Source organism: Pteropus medius, unplaced genomic scaffold (assembly GCF_902729225.1).
Source record: "Pteropus medius unplaced genomic scaffold, Ma_sr-lr_union100, whole genome shotgun sequence".
Lineage (NCBI taxonomy): Eukaryota > Metazoa > Chordata > Mammalia > Chiroptera > Pteropodidae > Pteropus > Pteropus medius.
The window spans coordinates 22,395,004-22,422,387 of NW_024349801.1; the positions used below are offsets into that span (position 1 = coordinate 22,395,004).

The 27,384-nt window shown below is 36.9% G+C and overlaps 1 protein-coding gene across 1 annotated transcript in view; it reads left to right on the forward strand.

The window, feature by feature from the left end:
* The window catches only part of SHC4 (SHC adaptor protein 4), a 108,246-nt gene that overhangs the window by 76,674 nt on the left and 4,188 nt on the right, over positions 1–27,384 (forward strand). The window contains exons 7-11 of the mRNA XM_039888189.1: positions 4,734–4,857; positions 6,611–6,779; positions 8,835–8,895; positions 14,171–14,350; positions 22,443–22,696. Coding sequence (XP_039744123.1) covers positions 4,734–4,857; positions 6,611–6,779; positions 8,835–8,895; positions 14,171–14,350; positions 22,443–22,696 — 788 coding nt within the window. The remainder of the gene's footprint in view (positions 1–4,733; positions 4,858–6,610; positions 6,780–8,834; positions 8,896–14,170; positions 14,351–22,442; positions 22,697–27,384) is intronic.

Below are 27,384 nucleotides of genomic sequence, written 5' to 3' on the forward strand. Positions count from 1 at the left end.
ACAGACAGAGAAACAGAGATAGAGAGACAGAGATAGAGAGACAGAGAATGAGATCAGGCCTTCAGTACAGGTTTGGAAAAACTACAACTACAACTTTTTAGCCCTAAGGGTGAGCAAGATCACCAAAAGAAGAACCCAGACAGAAGAGGGCTGAGGGTCTCAGGGAATGGGAGAAGTCAGGAGATGGTGAAGAGCCAGATGAGTAGTCAGGGAGAGGGGGGAAAACCAGGAATGAGTAGCACCTAAGAAGGAGGAAGAGCGAGTTTCTCTGGGAGAAGACAACCTGGAATGTTTCATACTGAAAAGGGCTTAAGGGGAATGAAGATGGAAAATGCCATTTAGTCCAGCAATTAATAGGCTGTTGGTAACCTTGGGAAGCACAATGCCAGTGGACAGGTAAAAGCAGAAGCCAGACTTCAGGGATGAGGAGGGCATGGCTGACAGGAAGTGAAGACAGGCAGAGGAGACCAGGCTTCATGCTAATAATCCTGAGTGTTCCCACTGTCTCCTGTTTTCTTGATTCGCTGTTAGCATTAATACATTCAAATCAGGGCTGTTGCCACTTTTTTCCATCTTGGCTAGAACCCTTTAGTGAACTCTTCATTTTATAAAAGGCCTTTTCTGTAGAAAAGGTAAGTTCCAGTAAGAATGTTTTGAGTTTACTTAGTGACTAATACAGACTGCCCCTGAAATTGCCAAAAATGAGGAAATCCCTTCATTTCTTACTCTAAGTGTGCAGCAGTCCAGGAAGGTTTTAATATTTTCTCTGAATCTAGTCTAAGAGGCCTGGTTTACCTGGACTACCTGGATATAGGAAGGCCATAGTTCTGGGTCTCTGAAGAAAGTAAAAAAGAAAAAAAGACTGTAAAGCCAATTTAAATTAACCCATTTATTTATATTTATGTTTATGATTGTAAAATACATGTACTACCGTTCTTGTGACATTCGTTAACTAGACTGGCTGACCTCTGGCTTGCTTCTTCAGGCTGGTTTCTTCCCAAGGGATGGTGGACACCATGCTTAGATCTCACAGCGCCATCTGGTGGTTAGTCTGAGAAGCTGCATTTTTGAATTTCTGGTTTTCTAGTAACAAAAACAAACGAAACAAAACAAACCGGTCTATTAAAAATAAATATAAAACAGTAAAGAAGAGCCTGTTGTCCTCTAAGAATAGTCTCAGCCTTTTGTTCATGACTATCTCTTTAGGAAGCCAAATGTAAAAGACAGAAGAATATGAATCTAAGATTCTTTTAAATCCTACTTAATATAGTACCTTATACCCAAAGATAGAACTGTGGGTCTATCTGACTATAAGGCTGAATGAAAAGCACCCAGATCTGCATCTGATTCCAGACATGGAGATCAAAGCTTAGGCCTCCATGCAAAGTTATCATCTCACTGGAAAGTCAAATTCTCTTTTGGGAATTCAGACTTTTTATATAGTTGTTTTTCTTTCTTCCCATTTGCTAAAGGTCAGGCAATTCTTGTCCAAACTGGCTGCTTATCTGAGTTTTTGGAGATGTGTTTAACCTTGAGAAGGGAGCACACTTGTATGTGATTTAAAGCCCGCTCATATTCTGGCCCACGACCAACCTAAAAATGAGCCAAGGCCATTTTCACAGAGCAGCATGTGAGTGGAAACAATCGCACTGTCAAAATGTGTGTGTTCCCTGAAGGTGGTGAGGCTCCACAGAACATTTGTGCGGGGTCAGCCTTTTTGTCCAATGTTGCTACTTTCATGAAGATAGGCACCACTGATTTTTGTTTTTGTTTTTGTTTTTTTTTTTTCTGTTTAATTTTCTCTAACAAGTAATATGGCATTAACAAGGTTACCCAAAGTTGATGTTGGTAGCATCAGCCCAGGAACAGGACCAAAACTTTAAAGTATCAGAATTGGAAAAGCTGAGAGAAATAAAACATTTTAGAAGTATGTGAGCAGTAGAGGACAGTTGTGGTTTTGGTTGATTCATTCATTCCTGCGTGCCCAAGTGCCTTGCCCTTTTCCACAGAGGGTTTAAGCCACTGAGATAGAGGAAGGATAGGATGGATTTATATAAAACAAGAAGGGACTTCTGACATCATTCAGTGCCCTGTCTTGGCAGGTAAGGACCTTGCTGTGAAGTGATTTATTTGGGGTCACACAGATTGCGGTATAATTCGACCTTCAACTTGGGTCTAAATCTTTTCATAGAGTTCTTTTAAACATCCTGTTCTCTCATCCCTCTCATGGGAGGCACGCTTTAGTCTGTTTCCTTCCTTCCTTCCTTCCTTCCTTCCTTCCTGCCTTCCTTTTCCTTCTTCCTTCCTTTTCCTTCCTTCCTTCTTTTCCTTTCCTTCCTTTTTTCCTCCTTCCTTCCTTCCTTGCTCCTTTCTTCCTGGTTTTCCTTAGAGCATGTTTCCCACCTTCCCCATTTGCTCCTCTCCTCTGCCTTTGTTCTTCCTTCTATGGTTTCCTTGTTCTTCTAGCATTCTCTTCCGTTTGCAGGTTTTGTCTTCCATTTTCTTCTTCTTCCTGGTTTTTTTTTTTTTTTTTTTTTCAGATGCTATTTTATGATTTGACTTCCTCCTATTTCCTTCCTTCAGATCTTTATCTCCTAGATCTCCTGATCCAAGAGTGGCTTAAATGGAGACAGGGGACATTTTCATCCCCTGATTTTGATAGATAATTTTATTTTTCTCCATTTTTAATTGGACTGGAAATTTATGAAATGAAAAAACAAAAGAATTCAAGTGAATTACCTTTTATTTTTTATCATAATATAATACAACTTTTTTCGGTTCAACTGGAGGACACATCTCCAAGGATAGTTTGTGGGTTTAAGACTATGAGGCCTATCCAAGAAGGAGGAGACCATTTCCACAAATGACCCATGCAATTATTCATACCACCCCATAGATTAAAAACCTATCCCACTATGAGGGCTCACTGCAGGTCTCACTTCAGGAAAACTGACAGTTTCTCACGGTAGAATTATTACTGTGGTTTAGTGAAATCAGTATTTATTCATTTAAAACATTTTTAAAACAACTTCTGTGCATTGGTCACAGTCTGAAGCTACTGTAGAGAAAGAGAAAGGGCGGTATAAAATGTCAGATGGACCAAACATTTGGTAGAAAGTATGTAAATTTATAGATATTCTTAATTGAGTTTTCAAAACGATAATTAGCTCCTAGTCTATTTCAGGAGCCAAGTTGCTTCCTTAAAGGAGCAATTATAAGAAACGATCAATAGCTCTTGGAAATTTGACGCCTTCACATTGTGTCAGTTTGGTAATACCACTCCCTCATCTCTTCCAAAAGTGTTCAAAAACATAAATCCTTTAAGTAAACATCAAGCTAATCTGAAATTACAATTATCTGAGATGATTATCAACATAAAGCTAAGAAATCCCATTGTAGCTTCTACTATAACCTAGTGTTATAGGCTTTGCAAATTTAATCAGATGTGAATGAATTGCCTCTTTAAGTAAATACAAAATTCTTTCCAAGACAATGCAAAGCATAAAACCATGCTTCTAAGTCAACACAGTGAAATCATTCCATAAACACAGGTATTCCTCCCCTCCTTAGATATCCCTTTTAGTAATGTGTTCCAGTGTCAGTTTCATGGTTCCCAAGACCCAAGATGCTTCCCTGGCATCTAATTTAATTCCTCATGCACTCACTTAAGCCTTTCCTATTCTCAGAGAACAGCTGACAATTTTTACAACATTCATGTATATATTTAACCATTATCAAGCTTTTCCTCATCCCTCGGTTGTTCAGGCTATACAATAAAATTTTTCAAAATTTCTCATGAGTCATCGCCTCTATCTTTGTCATTCTTAGGGCTCTTTCTAAGCCATTTTATTAAACTTCAAATTCGATTAAATCATCTTATTGCAAGGCCCTAAGCATGATATCACACTCTGAGACAAGAATAATATTCCATATGGTGGGGAGATTAATTTATGGTCCCTGAACACATCTGGTCTCCTGCTTTTATGTACAGCAGCAAATTTGCTAATTCATTTGTGATAGTCTGTCAGCTGCCCCTTCATAATTTATTTCTTTAATTTGCTAGTGAAAACTAGCCCTTCCCAGTAACTGCTTCTCAGAGAAAGTGTTTAAGAAAAAAATTAATGTCTTCTGGTAATGTCATCTTCATGAAATCTTGATCTTGATTCTTATTGAAGATACCTTTCAGTAGAGTTTCAAGGATGGGATTACCATGCCATCACTGCTAGCATGAGAGGACGAAGTGATGGCTAGAGGAGGGGGTATTCTAAAGCTCTTATCTTCACTAGTAGCTCATCTCTCATTTGGGGGCAGTGAGGAGGTGGAAAGTTACCTTTTTTCAATCTTCTGCAGCATACCATGCAAGGAAAAGACTGAAAACCTCATCTTCCCTTCAGAATGCTGCCTAAGCATCTCCTGTATTGAATTCTAGAGCTAACACTGAACATGAGTATTCGTCAATATCAGTCTACTTTTACAAAAATGTGGGCCCAGAATACCTGCCTTGAGACAAGAATTTGTAGATATTTTGAGATATTTAGGTATAGAAAATGTATATTTCTTCTCTTTGATGCATATCAAATATGTAGTATTGTAATGCCATTTCAGAGCTGAAGAGAGCTTGTAAATCTACTCCCTTTTATTCAGTTACCAGTTCATGTTCTGGAAGTATTTTGACTTTATATAACCTTCTCTTACTGAAAATTTATTATAATTTTTTGTATGTCCTTTTGTAGCCTGCCACATATTGGAATGCCGCAATGGAATGGCCCAAGACGTCATAACTACCATAGGGCAGGCTTTTGAGCTCCGGTTTAAACAATATTTGAAAAATTCTTCTTTGAATACTTCTTGTGAAAGGTCAGCCAAGAGTTCTGTAGTTATTTGACTTACTATATTTTGTTTAATTTTAAAATTAATATGGCAGTTTAAAATCGACTAACGAAATTAGTAATTTTTTTCTTATAAATAGGCACAGTTTGAGCACAAACTAACAGTGACATTTCCTATTTTTCTTCCCTCATAGTTGTCCAGACACTTCTTGCTTTGTAACAAAATTAAAGGAGACACTTAAAGTGAGAAGGAATCAGCCATGTTTTTCTGATGTTATATAGAGCTATGAATCAATTCAGTAATATCATAAAATAATAAACATCAGCAAATTTCTCAGATTTGTTTTCACCGTAAATCCCTTGCATATCAGTGAAAGAAAAAAATCAAGAATGAAGAGCAAAATAAGAATCAAATGTCTATTTCAGGAATTCCTGTTAGTTTGCTGGTTCGCAATGTAAATAGATCAGCTCCAGCTAACCTGTGGCAAGGGTGGAATACAACATGACCCAAAGATCTGGCTGTTCTGTCTAAGGCAGGGGTCCCCGACCCCAGGCTGGGGACCAGTCCGTGGCCTGTTAGGAACCAGGCTGCACAGCAGGAGGTGAGTGACAGGTGAGGGAGCGAAGCTTCATCTGTATTTGCAGCCGCTCCCTAGCACTAGCATCACCACCTCAGCTTCACCTCAGATCATCAGGCATTAGATTCTTATAGGAGTACAAATCCCCGATGCCAAAAAAGTTGGGGACGTCTGGTCTAAGGCACAGGAAGTTCACAATGAAAGCTGAACCTTTTCAGGCCTGTCAGACTCTACCACATCTGGAATGCAATGAGACCTCTGGCTCACACCTGAGAATTCACACCTGAGAAATGAAACTCGGGCACTTGTAAATACATTTCTCCTCCTAATTTGTCATTTTGTATATCAACAAACACTGAGTTTGGAGATAGCCTTTTATGAGGTGGTTTAGGGTAGCAAAGGAGAGGGGGTTACCAGAAGGCCTTGATGTCGAATTTCCCCCAGGGTAGTACTTACATCTCAATGCTGTCATTTCGTTGACATGTAATGAACCCAACAAAACTGTGTGTATTGTCAATGGAATCAGTACAGTCCAAAAGGATCTGATTTATTCTTTTTCATAAGAAACTTTTACTAATTCCAATTTGGAAGAAAAGTACATTTGTTTTTTTGCCCTGTTTCAATTTTAAAAACAATGCATGTTTATATAAATCTACCCACTTGCCACATATGGTTCTAATATTTCTTTATGAATTCCATACACGCCTCCAGATTTGTGCAGACAAGATAGCTGGCCATAGCTCTTTTTTTTTTTTTTTCATATTGGTTTAATAAAGTGGGCAGGCCCTCTGCCCACTGTCTAAATTTTCTTTGAGCAAAACACAAAATGGTGCAAAGTGTGCTGGAGATGTCCAGGAAAACCTTGTATTTTTATATTTTACTGAGAAAAATGCCTTACATTCAGGGAGTTCATATATATATACACACATATATTTTTTTAATTGCTGAGACAGGGGAGACACACAAGCATCACCCTTGGCACTTTTTGTTGGCTTACTCCACTTTAATTGTCTGTAGAACTCTAGACAACTCAACCATCTGGTTGCTTCCATCCAGATGTTTGACATCATTTAAGCACATCTATAAACTTACAACATGAATGCAAAATTTTTCAGGATGATTTGCATGGTTCTGATCCCTCTGCATCCCCTACAGCATTTGAATTCCCGCCCAGCCTCTTGGGGATTCTTTTTTCCCTTACAGTGAGGAGGTGCATATTGATGGCCATGCTGAAGAGAGAGATCATGAGTATTACAATGAAATACCAGGGAAGCAGCCACCTGCAGGTGGTGTTTCGGATGTGCGAATCAAAGTTCAAGCCGCAGAACAAATGGCTTACTGTCCCATACGATGTGAAAAGTTGTGCTATTTGGTAAGTATGTTTTATTGTTATTGGAACTAGCAATGCAATTCTGTCCTTATCACTAGGGAGCTTAATTTGAAGGTTTCCAAATGCTAGTTTGGAGAAAGTATCATCTTCCTCAATACAGAGCCAGACAGTGAGTCATTGTCGGAGCCCGTAGTAGATCATCTTTACTCCTAATCCTCCATCCTCGACCTCAGCAACTGACCTCACATCTCACTTCACTGGGAAGACTAGGCCAGTCCAATGTATTATCCTCAACTTCACCCTTTCCCATCTCCAAGTCTTCCTATATTCTCGCTTTTCTTCCTTAGTTACTGTCTCCACAGCTAATCTTTTCCCTAAGCTGCTGATCCCGTCCCCTCCTACCAACTCTGTGCCTTTTCTGTCCATCAACCTCTGTCTCAGTCTTTATTCTCTCTGTCAACTGATTCTTTTCCTTCTGTCTGCAAATAAATTTGCACTCCTATAACCCAACTAATGTCACACTTCCTTCTCATCTTCCTTTCACCCACAGATTTCTAGAAAAGATTCCTTTACCTCTGCATTCACATCCACACTGCATTTCTAAGAACTCTACTTGACAACTTTATAGAAGTTACTTTTATAGTGGTCACCAATATTTTTTTGGTCACCAGTGGTTTAATTGCTAAATCTATTTCCTTTTGACTCTGTCTACATTTGATACCTGTTAGCTACCTCTTCTTTTCTTTTAGACCTCTTCCATTAGCTTCTAAAACATTTCCACCATTTCATTGTCATCTCTAGTTGCTGTTTTTCTTTATTTTTTCATGTTTTCCAAATTTTGTTATGAATATTTTCAAACATACAGAAAAATTGAAGAAATTATACAGTGAACACAGATACTCACCATCTACATTTTACAATTACATTTTACTATATTTGCTCTGTCATCCTATGTAGTCATCTATTATCCATCAATCCATTGTATTTTTTATGTGTTTCAAAGTAAGTTGCATCTTTTTATATTTCATATTTTTGCACCCCCACTCCTGAGAACCAAAGCCCTGCCTTACCATCATGAAAGCACCCTCCAATGCTTTGCCCTTTGGCCTGATTTCTCCTCTGGCATGCCACCTAAGTATGCACTTCTCCAGCTTTTCTGTCATTACCTCTCTCCAACTGTAATGCCATATCCATTGCATTACTTGTTTATATCAAGATTGAACCCAGCATTTTCTTTTTGAATCCAAAACAGATTCCTCTACTGATTTACTCATGTTTATTAGTGGCACTGCTACTCTTTTTCTAATCTATAGTCTTTTGTTTTTCTCACACTTTGGGCCCTGTATCAATTCGGTCTTTGAGACCTAGGATTCCACCATCAGAATATCTTTTGCATCTATGCAAACTTTTCCATTTCTATTGCACCTTTCCAAGTTCTTGTCCTGACTTGCCCAGATGATTCCGAAAGCCCCTTCTTTGTCTTCAATTTCATTCATTCCTTCACATCTTTCTACATGATACTACCAGATTAATCTTTCTAAAGTATAGATACTACCCTTCTCAAAGACATCAGTGGGTCCCATTCCATTACTGAAGAGAGCTATATGTATAAAGAATAATTGAAGCCCTTTGATAGCATGGATTTTTTAAGGATGAAAAGTGAGCCTGGCACAAACCTCAGCAGAGTACTTCGTGGTTACATAGAGGTTTGCTAAATGGCTGGTGTTTATACAAGTGTCCTGGAAATCACACTTTCTGGTTGAGGCTTGGATTGAGTCCTGGTATGTGACTTCCCAAGCAGAAACAGTAACCCTCAGGATACAAGCCTTAGGGCCAAGTGGCAGCCTTGAGGACCCCCACCACAATCAGACCCATCTCTGCAGCTCCAAAGCCATGCACTATGAAAGAAGTTTACATGGCCCGCTCCAAATGTCAGTTTCTTTTCTTTACCTGTCAGACACTTCCTTTATTAGCAAATGAAGTTGTCTGGATTCTTCGGCTGGGAATATTATTAATATTTTGTTTGTTTGTTTGTTTTTGCAAATTTATGAATACATACTATGTTTGTAAATGTTTCATGATTTATTATTCATGCAGCCTGGAAACTCCAAGTGCAGTAGTGTATACGAGAACTGTTTGGAACAAAGCAGGGCAATAGGTAGGTACAATTGCCCTTCCCCATCTGCCCATCCTTATTCCTTTTAAATCATGCAGTTCTGTACAGCCCTTGCCCTTAAATACTCCATGGAGAAGGCAGGTGTGTATGACTAAACGTAATACTTCAGCTACGGGCTTCCCACATTTTGTGAGGCCAGAATGCCACCTGTGTGTCATTCAGAAGGCTCACTGTTCTTCCTCTAGCACACTATTGTTCTACCTTATGGTGTTTTTCACTGCTTTGGCATCATGGAGGCTCTGACTGGAAGGGCACTTTCTCTGCTCAAAACTCAAAGGAGTTCTACTTCAAAGAAGATCAGACAGGCTAATATGTGAAAATTAATGCTTGTCAAATCCATTAGAATTAAGATAAAACCTTTATTTCTGCTTAGCAAAGAGAACAAAAAGAAATTTGAAATGCGAGAGTCCCAATTAGGGTCCTATCCATCCCATACTTGCCAGGGCATCAAATGTCTAATTACTGCTCGCGCTAATTGATGTTGGGCACAGCTTTTCCACAATACAAATGTAGGGCATCGACTATCATATTGGAAATATACTTTTGTAAAAATAAGTTATACTTCTAGGTAGTCATTTTATTCTTATAAATCATCGAAAGTATTTATTCTTTGGAAAGAAAAGATTTGCAGCTATAAACAGAGAGATGACTGGACAGAATAAGTAATACAGTGGAGGGCAAAGTTGGATGACCACACTTAGGGACACAAATTAAATTAGCAGGAACCCGCCATGTAAGAGGTAGTCACTTCCAAGGATGCTTTTGTATTTCTTATGGAAATATGCCAATATAATCTATTAATTTTATTATTTTTTATACAGTGGGGGAACCTGAGGATTTATTGTTTTTGCTACAGCTATGATTACTACTTTCCTGCAACCTAAAAAAATAGTAGGAGTAGTGAGCTAAGGTAGTATTTAAATTTAAAAAATATATATATGACTCCTTTTGATAGAAATTAAAATAGCATACCATTTTTTAAAGTTATTTAAAATTTCAAACTAATTCTCACTAGTATGACTAAAACAAATTAAATTAATGATAAGTGTAAATGTCTTTTTAAAACTATTCTCCCTAGGAGCTGTAATTCCTCCCTCCCTCTTTTCCCTTACTCTGGAAATCCCTAACCTAAGGGTTTAATAGTCAGAAACATGCAACACATGCCCTGTCATATCGTAACCATTTTCTATCTGTACTGAAACTCACTTGGAAATAGTTCCACATCCTGTTTTATCTCATTTATATTTTTCGTTTATTCAATAATTTACTCAACGACTGTTTACGAAGACCTCTTGTTAGTCAAGCACTGAGCTATAATGTTTCCTTAAAAAAGCAGATTATAACTTCCAGTGTGAACCAGAACACTTGGGAGCCACTTCCCTAGACTTTAGCAACTAAGACCGTGGTGGGATAGAAGGACTGAATGCCTGCTACAAGGGCCATAAGGAAGATCTCTCCATTTGTGGCAGGAAGGACTTTTCTAACTCAATGTCCTTTCATCCACAGATGCCCAAAAATCAGGTGTTCCCCTTTGGAGCCTGCCTGTGACTACTTCGGCTTATGTTTAAAAAGCGATCTGAAATTTTTGATCAGTGAACAAATTCTTGCCAGACTAGCAAATAGACATTTTTATGGGTTTTCCCAGAGATTCATACATAAGCATTTGAGAGACACCTATACAAATATTTTCAATAAGATTTGGCTTTTCCTCCCAAGACATTTATTTATTTAAATATTGACTTATAACTTGAATTCTGGTATATTATAAATACTGCAGTAGGCCTCTGGTTGTTGAAAGAGTTAATTTTATTTATTGCCAGATGTATAAAAGATCCTTATCATTAATAATAAATTCTCTTATTGAAAAAAATAATTAGCAGAATAGAATGTTTCTCCAACTTTCAAGTTAAAATGGAAATGTTGATATTTTTAATCAAGAAGATGTTAAATTCCCATAAACCCTAAAGGCTTGCGCTTAAAACCGTTGGTATTTACAGTATATACACTGTGCGTATATTTATTTTCTGCCACAAATCTTCTCTTAGGCAAGTTGGATAGGTTCTCAGAATAATACTTGGCACAAAGAACTTTTGGAATGCATAATGGTTGGCATGTGTAGTTAAGCTCTCATCAACCACATACTTTACCCTAGAAAGATTTTAAATTTGGGTACAGGGTGAGATATCTTTTTTTTTTTTTTAATTTAAGACAACATTGCTCGCTTAAATATAATGGCGCATTTGAAAAAACGAAATGGTAATTTTCAAGAGAGACTGGGTATAGACACTGGTGCTTTTGTACAATCCTGTGGGATGATAACCTTGATATGGTCAGTTCATGTCGGTGCTCTGTAAGGGGCACACGAGTCAATGACCTGTGCTAAAGGTTGGCTCAAGGTCTTTAGAACATGGTGGGATCAGATATGTTCAGAAAGGAAAACTAGATAGATATTCAGTCATCTGTTCATTCAGCTGACAAAAATTTTTCTTTTGAGCATCTGCTTTCTACCAGGCATTACAGATACAAAAGCTACACCAATAAATGGATTCTATTCCCTCCTCAAGAACTTAAGGAATTTGTGGCCTCAAGGGGAAGATAGACAAGTAAGCAGATACCTACAGTATATCATGGAGTGGCACCTTACCCAGCCTAGGGCAGGGAAAGACTTAGGGGAAGGCTTCCTAAAGGAGGTGGATTCAGAGCAAAGTCTTTAAGGACAAGTAGAAATTAGGTAAAGAAAGGGATGGGGAGGATATGGCAGCAAGAGATGAGCAGCATGTGCAGAGACCCAGCATCAGTGAAAAAATACATGACCAAGAAGTGATAGGAACTACTTATTGAATGCTTACTATGAGGCAGGCACTGTGCTCAGTGAATGTCTCACCCACATTCTTTCATTTAATCCTCACGACCATATTTTAAGTTAAATACCCCCATTTTACAGATATCAAAACTGAGGTTTAGAGAGGTTAAGTAACTTGCCCCAGGCCACGCAAATAATAATAGGGATCTGAACTCAGGTCCATATTAATTTAAAAGCACAACACTTACAAACACTTTTGATCATATTTCACTTTCACTAAATTTTCATGAGCAGGCACTCCTAAATAAATGATAATTCAAGCATATAAGTTATATACACATATACTAATAATTATGCATATATTATGAAACAGAAAAATAGAAATTTTCAAAGTTGGAGTTAATAATAAACATTTTAAAAAGTCTTGCTTATTACTATGGCTGAATACTATCATTAGATAATATTTCAAGGCTTGATGTATATTTAGAGCATTTATTGATAAAGAAAATTGACATAAATCCACATTTCAAATCTTTTGTATCTTAACTTTTGGGGTGTCAAAATTTAGATCTAATTAGATCATTCTTATTTATAAGCTCTAATGAAACTAAAAAGAGGAGCTTGTATTAAGAGTAAAAGAATAATCGTCAATCCTTGATTTTTTTTTGCAGTGATCTTTTAGCCACTTATCCATTTGTGAAATTAAGTTTGGTTTAAATTAGATAACATACTTCATAAATCCATTTAACCAAGCAAATGGAAACTGTCATATGTTACAAAATGCTGCAAAAAAATTAGGTAACTTGTCAACTTCTCCCTCTGTAGAATCCCACTCCTCCCTCAAAATATCTCACATACAGAGTATGACATGGGACAAGGTGACATGTAATGCTGACAGACAGACAAAGAGTAAAAGAAGAGCGGATAGTAAGACTAGTCTTCTGACTTGGCTTCCCTTATTCGGTGTATCCTTAGGTTTCCATACTATTTACCATAATAGGAACTCCAATATGAAGTTGGTCCTTTTTGGACCACATGGAAGGGGCGCAGTGACTGAAACAATAGAAGGACTGAAGTTTTTATGATAAGATAACAGAATATCAGTGTCACTACTTCACGTGGAGCCTCCTGGTGATCTTGTAGCACAAATGGCCAAAACTATAAATGTGCTTGTTTAAACAGAAAAGCAAAAATATTCTATCCTGACATTCTCAAGACAGAATCATCTGGTTGGTACAAAGTACTTCATGCCATAAGGTAGTGAAATTCGGAGCTAATATTCATTCAGTAACTGTTTGTTGGAGTTATTTTATGTGCCAGGCATGTGCTAGGAGCAGGAGTTTCAGCCACGACACAGACGGGACCCCTGTCTTCAGGGAACATGCAGTCTTTAATGTTTGTAATAATACAAACATTAAAAAAATAACATAAGCAATAGGACTTATTACTTTTGTGATACGGTCTTCAAAGGTGAAGTACAAACTGCTAGGAAACAGAGGGACTTAGTCTAGTCTGACGAGTTAGGGAGGATTCTCTTTAGAAAGTAGTGTTTAAACTGACATCTAGTAGATGAGGATGATCAAGGGGAGAGAAGAGCATGGCAATCAGAGAAGATGGTCTTATAGGGAGATTAGACTGCAAGAAGGCCAATGTGAGCCTGGGCAGAGAATGGGGAGGAGAAGCTGGGTACCTGGGAGCAGGAACTGGGGCTTGTTCAAGAGCTCTATCTGAAGAGCAGTGGGAAGCAATAAAAGGTTTTTAAACCTCTGAGAAATATGATCATATTTTCAGTTTAAAAAATTTTTTCATTTTGGCTATAATGTGTAGAATTAAATGGAGGGGGAAAGGACACAGTAAAAGGTAAGGAGGAGATAATCTGAGGGGTGAGTCCTTTCGGTTAAATAACAGAGTAAACACCAGCAGTTGGTGCAAGGCTGAGCTCGGCAAAACAAAACTTTGGGCATAGAGAGAAGAGAGACTTCCTGCTCTTAATAATTTTAAATCAAGTAATGAGTTTTTTGAAAAGGAGTTTAAATAATTGATATTCAAGTTCCATATGGCATATGTGTTTTCTTTGTTCCTGGACTGCAGCTCTCAGCAGTGTTGTGTGCGGGTTTGTGCTGTTTGCTGGACAGTCGGCCTTCTTCCTCCCCTGGCTTTTCTTTCCTCTTTCAGATCTTCCTACTTCTTTCCTGTCTTCTGTTGAAGCAGTGTGTCAGCTGACGGGTGGGTGAGGGAGGGGCAAGGAGAGGCAGAGAAGTCAATGAGTGGGAGCTTTCCCTCAAAGACTATAGCTTATGTTGTTTTTCCAGGTCAAATCTAAAAGTCAGTATTCAATCCTTGTATGAGATGGGGGTGGCTTTTCGCTTCCTATCAATTCTAGACTGAAATATGATTTTATTTACTGTTTATAAAGCAAAAACATGATACACTGTTCATGACTAATCACTACAGGTAATGCCCATGAGAGAGAGGTACAGTACCAAAGAGACACCTCGTTAATGAAGCACACATGTCGAGTGGATCTCTTCGATGATCCCTGCTACATTAATACCCAGGCTCTTCAAAGTACACTTGGCTCTGCCCGAAATCAGAGCTCAGATCACTCGCTGGGGAGCCCGTGGCACCGTGAAAGTAAGTAGCTGCTTACTGTCTGTGTTAGCTTCCTGTGGCTGCCGTAACAAATTACCACAAACCGGGTGTCTTAAAATGAGAGAAATTTATCATTTCACAGTTCTGGAGGCCAGAAGTCCTAAATCAAGATGTTAGTTGGGTTGGTTCCTTCTGAAAGCCCTGGAGGAGAACCTATTCCATGCCCCACCTAGTTCGTTGGCTTATGGACACATTACTTCAATCTCTGCCTCAGTTTTCATATGGCCTTCACTGAACACTGTCTCAAATCTTCTTTCATTTGAGAACAACAGTCTCTGAACTTAGGGATCACTTCAATCCAGGAAGACCTCATTTTGAGATCCTTAATGACATCTGCAAAGACCCTTTTCCCAAGTCAGGTCACATTCACAGATACTGGGGATTAGGACTTGAATCTATTCTTTTGGTGTTACTGTTCAACTTAATACACTGTCTGTCATTTTAAAGAAGGCTATTTCCTTGGCCTCATTTTCAGGGAGCTAAAGGGATCCTTTCTTACCCCGATCCATCACCACAGTTAATAACAGAACTTTGTGGAGATATGGATTTCAAGGTTTTGGGACTTTGATTTTGAATAATCTTTTCAAAGACTTTAAATTGGCTCCCAACTTTTGGTTTTTGCTGTGTGCTCTTGCTGAAGGAAGGGCTGTCAAAGCCAGGAGATAATTTTGAACTTGTTTGTTTGCATGAGGAACAATGGCCATGATTTCAATTCTGTTTGGTGATGCCGTTAATATTATTCATTTCAAAACCCTTTGGCAAGTCATCTATATAGCACTAAAATAAGATGGCTTCTTTCTTCAACCATATACTGTGAGTAAAATACAATTAGATTTTACTTAATCTTAAGCTATATCACTTTCCTGCAAATTTTCTTCCAGGGGCAAGTGCCTAAACAGGAACATAAATAACTAAAGGGGAAACAAGCCAAAAGCCTACAATCAATAGAAAAATAAATAAACAAAAAATGCTTTTTATAAAATATTGAAGCTCGTTGGGTTCAGAGATAGGCTATGTGTCAAATTTGGTTCATTCCAAAGACGGAAAACCAGTTGCAGAACAAGTCCTTTCACTAGCCCGGAAGTCTTTCTAGAACTGCCAAGGGGCAATTTTGCAGCTAGCGTGGCCGAAAGGCAAGAAGAAATTTAAAACATTTTGCTGAACTGGGGCTTAACCGGATCACCTTAACTCTATGGCCTAAGAAACAAAGGTCCTCATTGCCAGTCAGGTGGCAAATGGGCCACCTTCTCTCAAGCTTTCTAAGATCAATCTTGGCTCCTAAACCACTTGGTTAGATTCTCTGGAGGCAGACACTGTGATGGGGCTTGTCATGCAGGGTCTTTATTGGGATCAATATCAGGAAGTAGATTTGGGCAGAGGGAGAGATAGAGCTGCCACACAGGCCTGACAAAGCCTCAGCAAACCCTACAGAGAGCGTATGGGGCCTGTCAGAGTTGCTCCACATCGGACGGAAAGGACTGGGCCACACGAGGACTTGCCCAAGGGCAGGGCAGCTCTCTGCAGCAGAGAAGACCCTGAAGAGATGGTCAGCTGGAGGCTGGCTGCTGACACCTGGGGCACTTGGCTCTTCCTTTCAGGGGGAATCTGGATAGTGCATCTCTGTGTCTATCATGGAGAGCATCGTGTGCCATGGATAATGGGATATGCAAAGAATTCAGATTTCTGCAGTGAATTTAACTTCATTGTGGAGTATCCTGCGTGGATAAGGTAATATTTGTCAGAGGGACAGGTTTTTGAAAATAAATTTCTGGGCCCCAAGTTTCAAAAGTAATTTTATAAGAGTATATACTTGATAGCTTCCATTTCATGGACTTTTCAGAGTGGCAACATATTATTAGAAATAAGTCCCAAATTAGGTGATCTGATCTATTCCTTGAGTCACAAACTACAGTTCTTTTATAATCAAGTCTTTAATGTTAAAAATCTTTGTAACTCAAGCAAAGAAACTTTGCTTCCTGATAGATAATTTAATAATATGAAAAGGCAAAATTAATCCATAACAACATTGCTGCCATTGGTCGAAAGTAAATAAGGCCTGCTCTATCCAAAATTGTAATGTCAAGTGCGTTTTCACTGACTCCAGCTTTCTTTTTTATTTTTTTTCATTCTTTTCCCTCTCCCTGACTTAATAGCAATGTGTTTGATAATTTAATCCTCTAATACTCTCTCACTTTTATTTCTTATTAGGATTTAATGTACTATAGCCCTCCTGGGGTTCTTGCTACCCCCTCGAGGTTAATTTCAGCCTACCATCACTCCCTTCAAAAATTTAGATCCAACTACAAAAGTATAAATAATGTAAACTTAAGAAAATTTAGTCAGGATGGAGTAAGGATAACTTTATTCTTTTCTGCAAAATATATTAAATACACCTTTTAATCTTTCTCCCCTAATATTTCCTCCTATTTCCCTCCTTCCTCCCTTATACATCCTGTTTTGCCTCTTTAGGCATATTTAGCCTTAGCCTCCCTTGTCCAGGCAAAAGCTTACTGATTGGTTCAGTAAAATAAAACAAGAACAGATCTAGAGACATGAACCTAATATCTCTCAAGCATCCTTCAAGGCCCCTCAATTCATCACAGCACACTGCCAATGTAGAAGACAGTCTTTATCTCATCAAACATGGCAGAGGAAATCAATAGTGGTACTGTCCAGTTTTTGTATCAATTTATTATTAGTTTTAGTCTAAGCTGCCATACCAAGGAAACCCCATAAAATATCATAGTGTAAAAGGGACTGAAGTTAATTTATTTTACCTGATTATCCAAAGATTGGTGGTACAGGTCTGGTAGGACCTTTGTCATTCTCGACACCTGGCTTCAATCTCTGGTCTAAGGTGGCTCCTTGGGCTCTCACCTTCACATCTGTATTCAACCAGTGGGAAGAGAGAAAGGCAAGAGGAAGGAGTGCACATACGTTCCTTTAAAGGAATGACCCAGAAGTGGCAGGCATCATTTCTTCTCACCTGCTGTTGGTGGAACTTAAGTATGTGGCCATACCTACATACCTACATTTAAAGGGGCTAGAAAAATTACTCTAGCTGCGGGGGCTATGAGCCCAGCTAAAACTTGAGTTCTATAATGTAATGAAAGAGAGAATATATATTGATAAACAAGTGTCTCTGATACAGCACGCCTTTCTGTCACTCAAATATCCATGAGCTCTTCTTTTCTCGTAGAACATGTATGATTACAGGATCCAGCTCAAAAGTCCTTGACATCTGGGTGATGTGAGTCTGCTCCATCAAGGGATTCTTATAATTTGCCAAGTTGCCTGCCCCATTCTACAACTAAAATTAGCAGTGGAATTGGAATAAGATAACTACAATATAAACTCACATTCACAAAAGGGAAGCATGTAAAACACACAACAGTCACTGGTTTACAGCGATTACCAAATCCTGCTAGGCGGTAATTGTGAAGGCTCCCTGAGCTGGAAGTGGAGAAAGTGATTTGCTTGGACTCTGGTTCTGCTTTATGAGAGGAGCATCCTTGTCTATTGTCATCTTTGGGTTTGGACTCTGCATTCTGGACTGTTCTCGCCATTATCCTCCATGTGACTATTTAAAGTAGATATTGAAGAATATGACTTTCTTGGGGGCTTCACCACTTTCACAGCCTGTTTCTTATTTGTGTGAGCTTGAGAGATTGGAGTTCACTTTAGAAGCCAAACAGCCAAACAGCCAGAGACCAGAAGAGATTGCGATTTCTTTGGCAATGTAATTTCCTAAAAAATTTAGTAGGATTTTGCTTTATTCACTTAGACTCAGTTCTGCATGAAATTTTCTGTAATAGTCCTTCATTCTCTTATTGCCTGAAGGATGCCTTCTCTCTTTCTTGTTATTGGTACTTTCTGTTTTCTCTCTTCTTTTCTTGATCAGTGTCCATTGAGGCTTATTAATTTAATCGATCTTTCCAAAGTACCCAGGTTTTAGTTTTATTTGCTCTATTTTTGTTTTCTTTGATTTCCATTTTTATCTTTATTATACATTCCTTCTATTTGCTTTGGATTGAATTTTTCTCTTCTTTATCCAGCTTCTACTACATTTTCTTCTATTGGCTTTATAGTTCTATTTCTATAATAAAACATTTATTCCACTTGCACTTTATATTTTATGTGAGCTGGGGGGGGGTTGTCTAACAATGCTATCTATGTAAAAGATCCAATTTTCCAAACACCATTGACTAAATATTAATCTCCTCTTTCTTTAATGTTGGTCTATATTATACTAGATTCTTCCTATGGATGTGAATCTGTTTCTGAGCCTCCTATATATGTGAATACTTTTTCTATTGGCCCCTTTGCCTGTTCTATACCAGTATAGTAATTACTACATACTAATTACTATGGCTTTGTAATATATCTTAATAGACACATTATTATTCTTTTATGTTTCACATAGTTTTTCTCCAGGTAGTATCTCAGCCTTTCATTTATGCTTAACATTTTATGTTAACATCTTTTACTAACAACTTTTTAGACACCTTATAGAGTGAACATATTTTTTCCCTCAATCATGCAAATAAGTTCCTCTTTTATAATTTTCACACACCCAGTAATTCATACTGATAAACAGTATACAGTTGATTCTCATTATTCATGGATTCCATATTTGAGAATTTGCTCACTCACTAAAATTTATTTGTAACCCCCAAATCAAAACTCGTGGCACTTTCATGATCATTTGTGGAATTGCATTGAGCAACAAAAAATTTGAGTCACCCAATGTGCATGTTCCCAGCTAAGGTCAAATAAGGCAATGCTTTGCTTTTTTGTTTTCAGCTTTCAGAATGTAAACAAGTGTCCTTTTGCGGTCTATTTAGTGCCACATTTTTCACATTTTATATTTGTTGATGATTTTGCTGTTTAAAATGTTCAGTGCTGAAATTCTGTCTAGTGTTTCTAAGCTCAAGAAGGATGCGATGTGCCTTACAGAGAAAATGTGTGTTAGGTAAGCTTCATTTGGGCATGACTTATAGTGCCGTTGGCTGCAAGTTCATTAATAAATCAACAATATACACTAATTAAGGTGTCTTTAAACAGAAACATGCATAAAACAAGGTTATATGTGATTGATGATAATGTTGTGACCTGAGGCTTGGAAGAACTTAACCTTGCATTTTTCCTAGAGACTGGTTTACTTTTCACTAATTTAGTGTTCTTGACAACTTTAAAAATTGTAACTGCATGAGTAAAGAGGATTGACTACTTACCATCCTCCTGAATCAGAGATGCAGTCATTATAACATGTTGTGGGCAGAAAAGGGTAGGCTTTTCTTCCCACAACAGAAAACTGAGGATTATCCTCCAACACCGACAGGCTTTTTGCAAGTTTTTATCACTCTTCTGTTTGTGTCTTTAGTTATGTGGCTGTTCTGACTCTTGTACACATTTTAAATTCTATAGATTTTTCCAGTCTTTTGATAATATTATAACCAATGCTATCAGAAACATCCTTTTACATGTTTGCTTGTATCAATATGCTTTCTTCACAGTTCACTTTGGTTTCTTTAAATGTTTCATACTTCTTTTCTTATTGGCATTACTTGCAATTGTTTATTTCAAATTTTGCATGTTAAATTTTTTTCTCTTTCTTAAACTGCATTCCCTCTTTCAGAGATTTTGGCCATCAGAAGCATATGGGTGTGGATATTCATATCTATTTTGTGCTTTCCTGAAGTTTTGATTGTGAACAATATGTCTGTAGTTGCTAATGGGAACTCCAAGATGACATGATTACTTTCTTCCAATATTCCTAACATGTTTTTTTGGGGGAGCTCAATTAAATCTAGAGTGGCCTTTTTTGTTGCTTCCTTAATCTATATTACTTCTGAGAAAATAATTTATAAAATACTATATGAAAATTATATATAACTATGTTTAAATTATGATTATTTTTTCTCAAAGTCAACTTTATGTGAAGAAAGGACCAAAGTGATAGATAATACAACACCATGTTAAGAGCAGTTACATTTGGTGGTAGGGCCATAGGTGATTAATTTTCTTTATTTTTCTAGGATTTTCAGAAATTAGCATGTATAACTTTTAAAATTAAAACAAAAATTACAAAAGTCTGTGAGATAGTCTCTTTCAGTAGAATTAGATTTCCAGCAAATGTTTGGATGATTGAAATCCCCTAGCACAGTGTATCTTGTCCTTGTGCTAGTTTGGGAAACTATAGTAGGAAAATATTGTCCAGATCATTTGGCTGGCCCATGATCTGTTGCCTCTTTTCAAGATGATATAATGTCTGTTTTTCTTTTGTTTTGTCCTTGTCCAAAAGTTCTCCACTGTAATCTCAGAATAAACCAAAAGCCATCATGCACTAAGATGTTTGTGCCCATACACATGCATGCATGCTTCTCAAACACACTTGCACAAACACTTTCTCAGATACACACACACACAGCTACTCATCAGACGTTCCCTATTATGCCTGATGGCAGGCAGCACTAAGACCAAATATAAGTATTATTTATCAAATCTAGACACGTTTCTTCAGGCTTTTTCTGGCAGCAATAGAAAGACCTGATTGTTCGTAGAGGAGAATGTTTATAGCCACTAGATATTGACCAAAAGTATTTTTAAAAGATATATTTGTGAATGCAGCATCATAATTGTGCTACGGAGAGAAGTTCTTAAGCAGAGACAAAACTATAGCATATTAACAGGAGAAATGGATTATGTGTATAGGGCACTGGTTGCCTATATCAATGACTTCATACAATTGTCATTTATAAGTTGTAAAACTCAAAATCAAGAGAATTCTTCATTTGTGAGACCCTTGCATAAGGACATGTAAACACTTCTTTGCATTTACAAAGACAAAGACTGGTTTCTATGCCAAAGTTCTTTTGCATTTAAAAAGACAAAGTCTAATTTCTATGGTTATTTTCCTGGTAAATTTGCCACATTGAACATATGACTTTTACTTGGATTCAGACATAAGAATTTCATGCCATTACTTCTGGAGATGCTATGTATCATCCTGATAGCCTTGTTATCTTCTAAGGTCCTTTGTGGGTACTATGGAGTAGAGTAGCTTCAGACCACTTGTGAAAATGGAAAGGTTTTCACATCCAAGGCAAAGGCCTTAGAGTATGGTAATTAATTACCTGGGCTTTGGAGTCAGATCTTTTTTCAAACCCAGGTCTACAACATATTAGCAGTGTGACTTTGGTTAAGACATCTAGCCTTTTAAAGGATCTGTTTTTTTGCCTGCCTAATTTTGAGAGTCAAGCAAGATAATATATGTAAAGCATTGAGCAATGCCTGTCATACTCGATAAATGTGAACTGCACAATGATTATTAGCACTGTGAGTATGAATAATACTGTTAAGTGTTACCTGAGTGTACCTTGTCATCTCCAGTGCTCTTGATGCTAGATAACACTTATTCTGCAGAGCCGTGGAGACCTGCCTCAGGCCATGCCTCCCTGATATTTTGCCTTCTTATACCTGATCAACTATATTTTGTTCAGGCAAGTGAATGACAACAAACAACAGAGTGCTTATTTAATAGGAACTCCATGAGGATCAGTATAGCTTTGAAGCGTTTGGTCAGAAGCATCTCTGAAGTACATTAGTAATTTGTTTTTTTAAAAAGCTAAATGCTAAACAAATGGGCATAATCCAAAGTTCCCGTAGGCATTTTCAAAGAGTTTGAGAAAGTCTTAGGTGTTATCTGTAATCCAGATATAGCTTAGGCCTCTTCATCTTCAACATTCAGCCCCCGGGACATAAAGAGCCTCTCTTTGATTATAAAAGCAATTCTTATGGGTCAGTTCCATTTCTCATCTGAAAGGAAAACTCCTGCACCTGCGTAAATCTTTCCTGGTAACAGAAGCCAAAGACAATGTTTTGACCAACCATTAAATTAGAGCTTGTTGGAAGTTCTAAAAACAAAAACTCCGTTTGTTCCTAAAATAGCATTATTTAAATAGTCTCTGGCACACAATAGGGCCTCAAGTTATATTTGCTAAGTGAATGAATGAATGCATGGATGGATGAGGAGACAACTTGGTGATGTCTCTCTTTTGTATTTTGACTTCAGAAGCACCAGAAACTGTTCAGCCAGGTGCCATGGCCCAGCCTGCCAGCTCACATTCTTTGCCACACATTAAGCAGCAGCTGCGGAATGAAGAATGCTACCATGGCAAGCTTAGCAGGAAGGCAGCAGAGAGCCTCCTAGTTAAGGATGGGGACTTTTTGGTTCGAGAAAGTGCAACATCTCCTGGCCAATATGTATTGAGTGGACTACAGGGAGGCCAGGCAAAACATCTTCTTCTGGTGGATCCTGAAGGCAAGGTATTACTGACTTCTCATTATAGTATTTATAGGATGTTGTGATTAAGGTTACTCTGAATGATAGATCCAAAGCCTTATATTGAAGAGTGTTCAAGGCTAAGGGTTTACTTTTTCTTGAACCGTCCAGCTGGAGCAGAAAGTGCTATATTGAGGTTAGTGGAGGAGTTTGAGTGGGATCCACCCTGTAGGATCAAATAGAAAACAGCTTCTTTCTGCCCTTTTCTGTTCGGTGCAATGAATTAAGTGAATGCCTATGTAGAAGTACAGGGATCCACAGGTGACTGTTGCTCAGAATCATATACATAGGCCTTGTTCTCAGGGTGCCTATAAATTCATTGATGCTTAGATAATTACAAAGAAAAATGACATAAGAATGATTCAACCAAAGCATTGTGATGTTTCTCAGGATAGAAGAGTGCTCTGGAGGAGTCAAACTGAAAGGCTTCTTGCAGGGTCTGACATGTAAGACGAACCTTGAAAGAGGGCCAAACTTAAAAAGAGAGGACATTTGGAGTGTAGGGAAGGAACCATAGGAACAGGCAGAGCAGTAGAATGGTATTAAGCCAATAAAAGATGTACTGCTGTAACAGAGGATGCCTATAGACAGAAATGATCTTGCACTAAAAACAACAATATGGTAGTAATAAGTCCTTCCTTACCAATAATTACTTTAATTGTAAATAGTTTAAACTCTCCAATCAAAAGATGTAGAATAGTTAAATGGATTAAACAAAAGAAGATCCAACTATATGCTTTCTATAAGAGGCATACTTTAGATTTAAATACACACATAGGTTGAGAGTGAAGAGAAGGATAAAGATATTCCATGCAAATGATAACCAAAAGAGCAGGGGTGGTCATATTTATATAAGAAAAAATAGACTTTAAGTCAAAAATTGTCAAAAGTGACAATGACATTATATAACAATGACATTATATATATCAGAAAAAATAGACTTTAAGTCAAAATTGTCAAAAGAGACAATGACATTATATAATAATAAAAGGATCAATTCATTAGAAAGACATAACAATTATGAACATATATACACCTAAAATCAGAGCACTCAGATATATTTCACAAACATGGACATGACTGAAGAGAAAAATAGACAGCAAAACAATAATAGCAGGGGATTTCATTATCCCATTTTCAATAATGGATAGAACATCCTGACAGAAGATCAATAAGGAAACAGAGGGCTTGAACAACTCTGTAGATTAAATGGACATCTGCAGAACATTCTACCAACAGCAGCAGAATATACATTCTTCTCAAGCACGTTCAAAACATTAACAGGTTAGGTCACAAACCCTAGGATAGATTATATGTTAGGTCACAAACCAGTCTTAAAAAATTTGAGTTAGAAATCCTACCAAGTATCTTTTTCAATCATAATGGAGTAAAATTAGAAATTAATGGCAGAAAGAAAATACAATATTTACAAATATGTGGAAATTAAACAACACACACTTGAACAACCAATGAGTAAAAGAAGAAATGAAAAGGAAAATTTGAAAATATCTGAAGACAAATGAAAATGAAAACACAGCATACTAAAACTATGGAATGCAGGAAAAGCAATATGAAGTAAATTGACAGCAATAAATGCCTCCATTGAAAAAAAAAGAAAGATCTCAAATAAACAATCTAATTTTACACATCAAGGAAATACAAAAAGAATAACAAACTAAGCCCAAAATTAGCAGAAGAAAGGAAATAATTCAGATTAGAGCAGAAATAAATGAAAGAGGAGAAAAAATTAGGAAAAATCCACAAAACTAGTTGGTTTTTTGAAAAGATAAACAAAACTGACAAATCTTTAGCTAAGTTAGCTAAGAAAACCAGAAGGAAGACTCAAATAAATAAAATCAGAACTGAAAGAGGAAACATTACAATTGATGCCAATTTATGACAATATGGATGGATCTTGAGAGTATTATACTAAGTGAAATAAGTCAGATGGAAAAGAATAAGAACTGTATGATTTAACTCATATGTGGGATAAAAAAGCAAAAAGAAACAAATAAACAACTGATGCCATAGAAATTAAATGATTATAAGAGATTACCAAAAATAATTATATACTAAGAAATTGGATAACCAAGGAGAAGTGGATACATTTCTAAAAACATACAATCTACCAAGATTAAATCATAAAGAAATAGAAAATTTGAACATATGGATTATTAGGAAGGAGATTGAATCAGTAACCAAAAACTTTCCAATAAAGAAGAGCTCAGGACTAGATGGCTTATTTGTGAATTCTACCAAACATATAAAGAAGAATTAATGCCAATTCTTCTTAAACTTTTCCAAAAAATTGAAGAGGATGAAATATTTCCAAACTTCTTTTATGAGGCCAGCATTACCCTGATACCGAAACCAAAAAAAAACAAAAAACAAAAAAACAAAAAAAAAAAACACTACACAAAAAGAAAACTATAGGCCAATATCCCTGATAAACATAGACGTAAAAATCCCTAACAAAATACTAGCAAACCAAATTTAACAATGCATTAAAAGGGTTATCTATAAGCCATAAACAAGTGGGATTTATCCCTGGAATGCAAGGATAATTCAACATATGAAGATCAATGTGACATACCCACATTAGCAGAATGAAGGATAAAAATCATACAATCTTCTCAATAGATGAAGAAAAATCATTTGGCAAAATTCAATACCCTTTCATGATTTAAAAAAAAAAATTCAACAAACTAAGAATAGTAAAGGCCACATATAGAATGCCCACACTAATATCATACTCAACAGTGAAAAACTGAAAGCTTTTCCTCCAATATCAGGAACAAGAGAAGGATGTCACTCTTACTACTTTTATTTGACATAATATTAGGAGTACTATCCAGAACAGTTATACAAGAAGAAGAAATAAAAGGCATCCAAATTGGAAAAGAAGGAGTAAAATGATCTCAGTGACAAGATCTTATATGAAGAAAACTCTAAAGATTCCACAAAAAACTATTAGAACTAATGAACAATTTCAACAAAGTGGCAGAACACAAAATCAACATATGAAAATCAGTTGCATTTCTATACACTAACACTGAACAATCTGAAAAGGAAATTAAGAAAACAATCCCATTTACAATAGCATTATAAAAAGAATAAAATACTTAAGAATGAACTTAACTAAGGAGGCAAAAGAGTTGCACACTTAAAGCAAAAGACTTGTACACAAAACATTGCTGAAAGAAATTAAAGAAGATGCAAGTAAATGGAAAGACGTTCCATGTTCATGGATTGGAAGATTTAATATTGTTAAAATGCCTATACTACCTAAAACAATCTACAGATTCACAGTCTATATTAATGTCTCAATAACATTGTTTTTTATAGAAGTAGAAAAACAATCCTAAAATTCACCTGGAACCACAGAGGACCCCAGATAGCCACAACAATCTTGAGAAAGGACAAAGCTGGAGAGGCATCACACTTACTGATTTCAAACCATATTATAAAGCTACAGTTACCAAAACAGGATTGTACTGGCATAAAGACCAATAGAATAGTAAAGAGAGCCCAGAAACAAATCTATGCATTTATGGTCAAATGATCTTTGACAAAGTTGTCAAGAATCCACAATGGGGAGAAGATAGGCTCTTCCAAAGAGTTCTAGGGAAAACTGAATATCCACATGCAAAAGAATGAAATTGGGCCCTTATCTTTATAACATATGCAAACTCTACTCAAAATAGATTAAAGATTTAAATGTAAGATTTGAAACTATAAAACTCCTAGGAGAAAACATAAGGGAAAAATTTTATAACTTTGTTCTTAGCAATGAGTTCTTGGATATGACACCCAAAACACAGACAACAATTACAAAAATAGGCAAATGAGATTACATCAAACTAAAAAGTTTCTGCACAACAAAGGAAACAATTCACAGTGTGAGAAGGGAGCCTACAGAATGAGAGAAAATATTTGCAAACTATATATCTGATAAGAGATTAATTTTCAAAATATATAAGGAACTCCTAAAACTCAATATCAAAATCGAAACGAATAACCTGATTAAAAAATGGCAGACGACTTGAACAGACATTTCTCTAAAGAAGATATATAAGTGACCAACAGGTATATGAAAAGATGCTCAACAACAATATTGTCAGAGAAATGCAAATCAAGTAAGATGCTCAACAACAATATTGTCAGAGAAATGCAAATCAAGTAAGATCTTATCTCGTACATGTTAGGCTGGCCATTATCAAAAAAACTGGAAAGAACAAATGTGCTTGGGCAGAAATTGGAACACTTGTGCATTGTTGGTGTGAATATAAAGCTGGTATGGAAAATTGTATGTAGTTTCCTCAAAATATTAAAAATATAACTCCTATATGATCCAAATATCCCACTTCTGGGTATTTATCCAAAAGACATATACCCGGGGGAATGGTCAGTCAATGGAGCAGTTAGAACACAAACAACATTTATTAATTAAGTTCTCTTAAGTGTCGTTCATTTTGCTCCCAAAATATTACAATAGTAACATCAAAGATCACCATAGCAGATATAATGATAATAAAAAAGTTTGGAAAATGGTGAGAATTACCAAAATGTACACAGAGACACAAAGTGAGCAAATGCAGATGGAAAATGGTGCCGATGGACTTGTTTGATGCAGGGTTGCCACAAACCTCCAACTTGTAAAAAATGCAATACC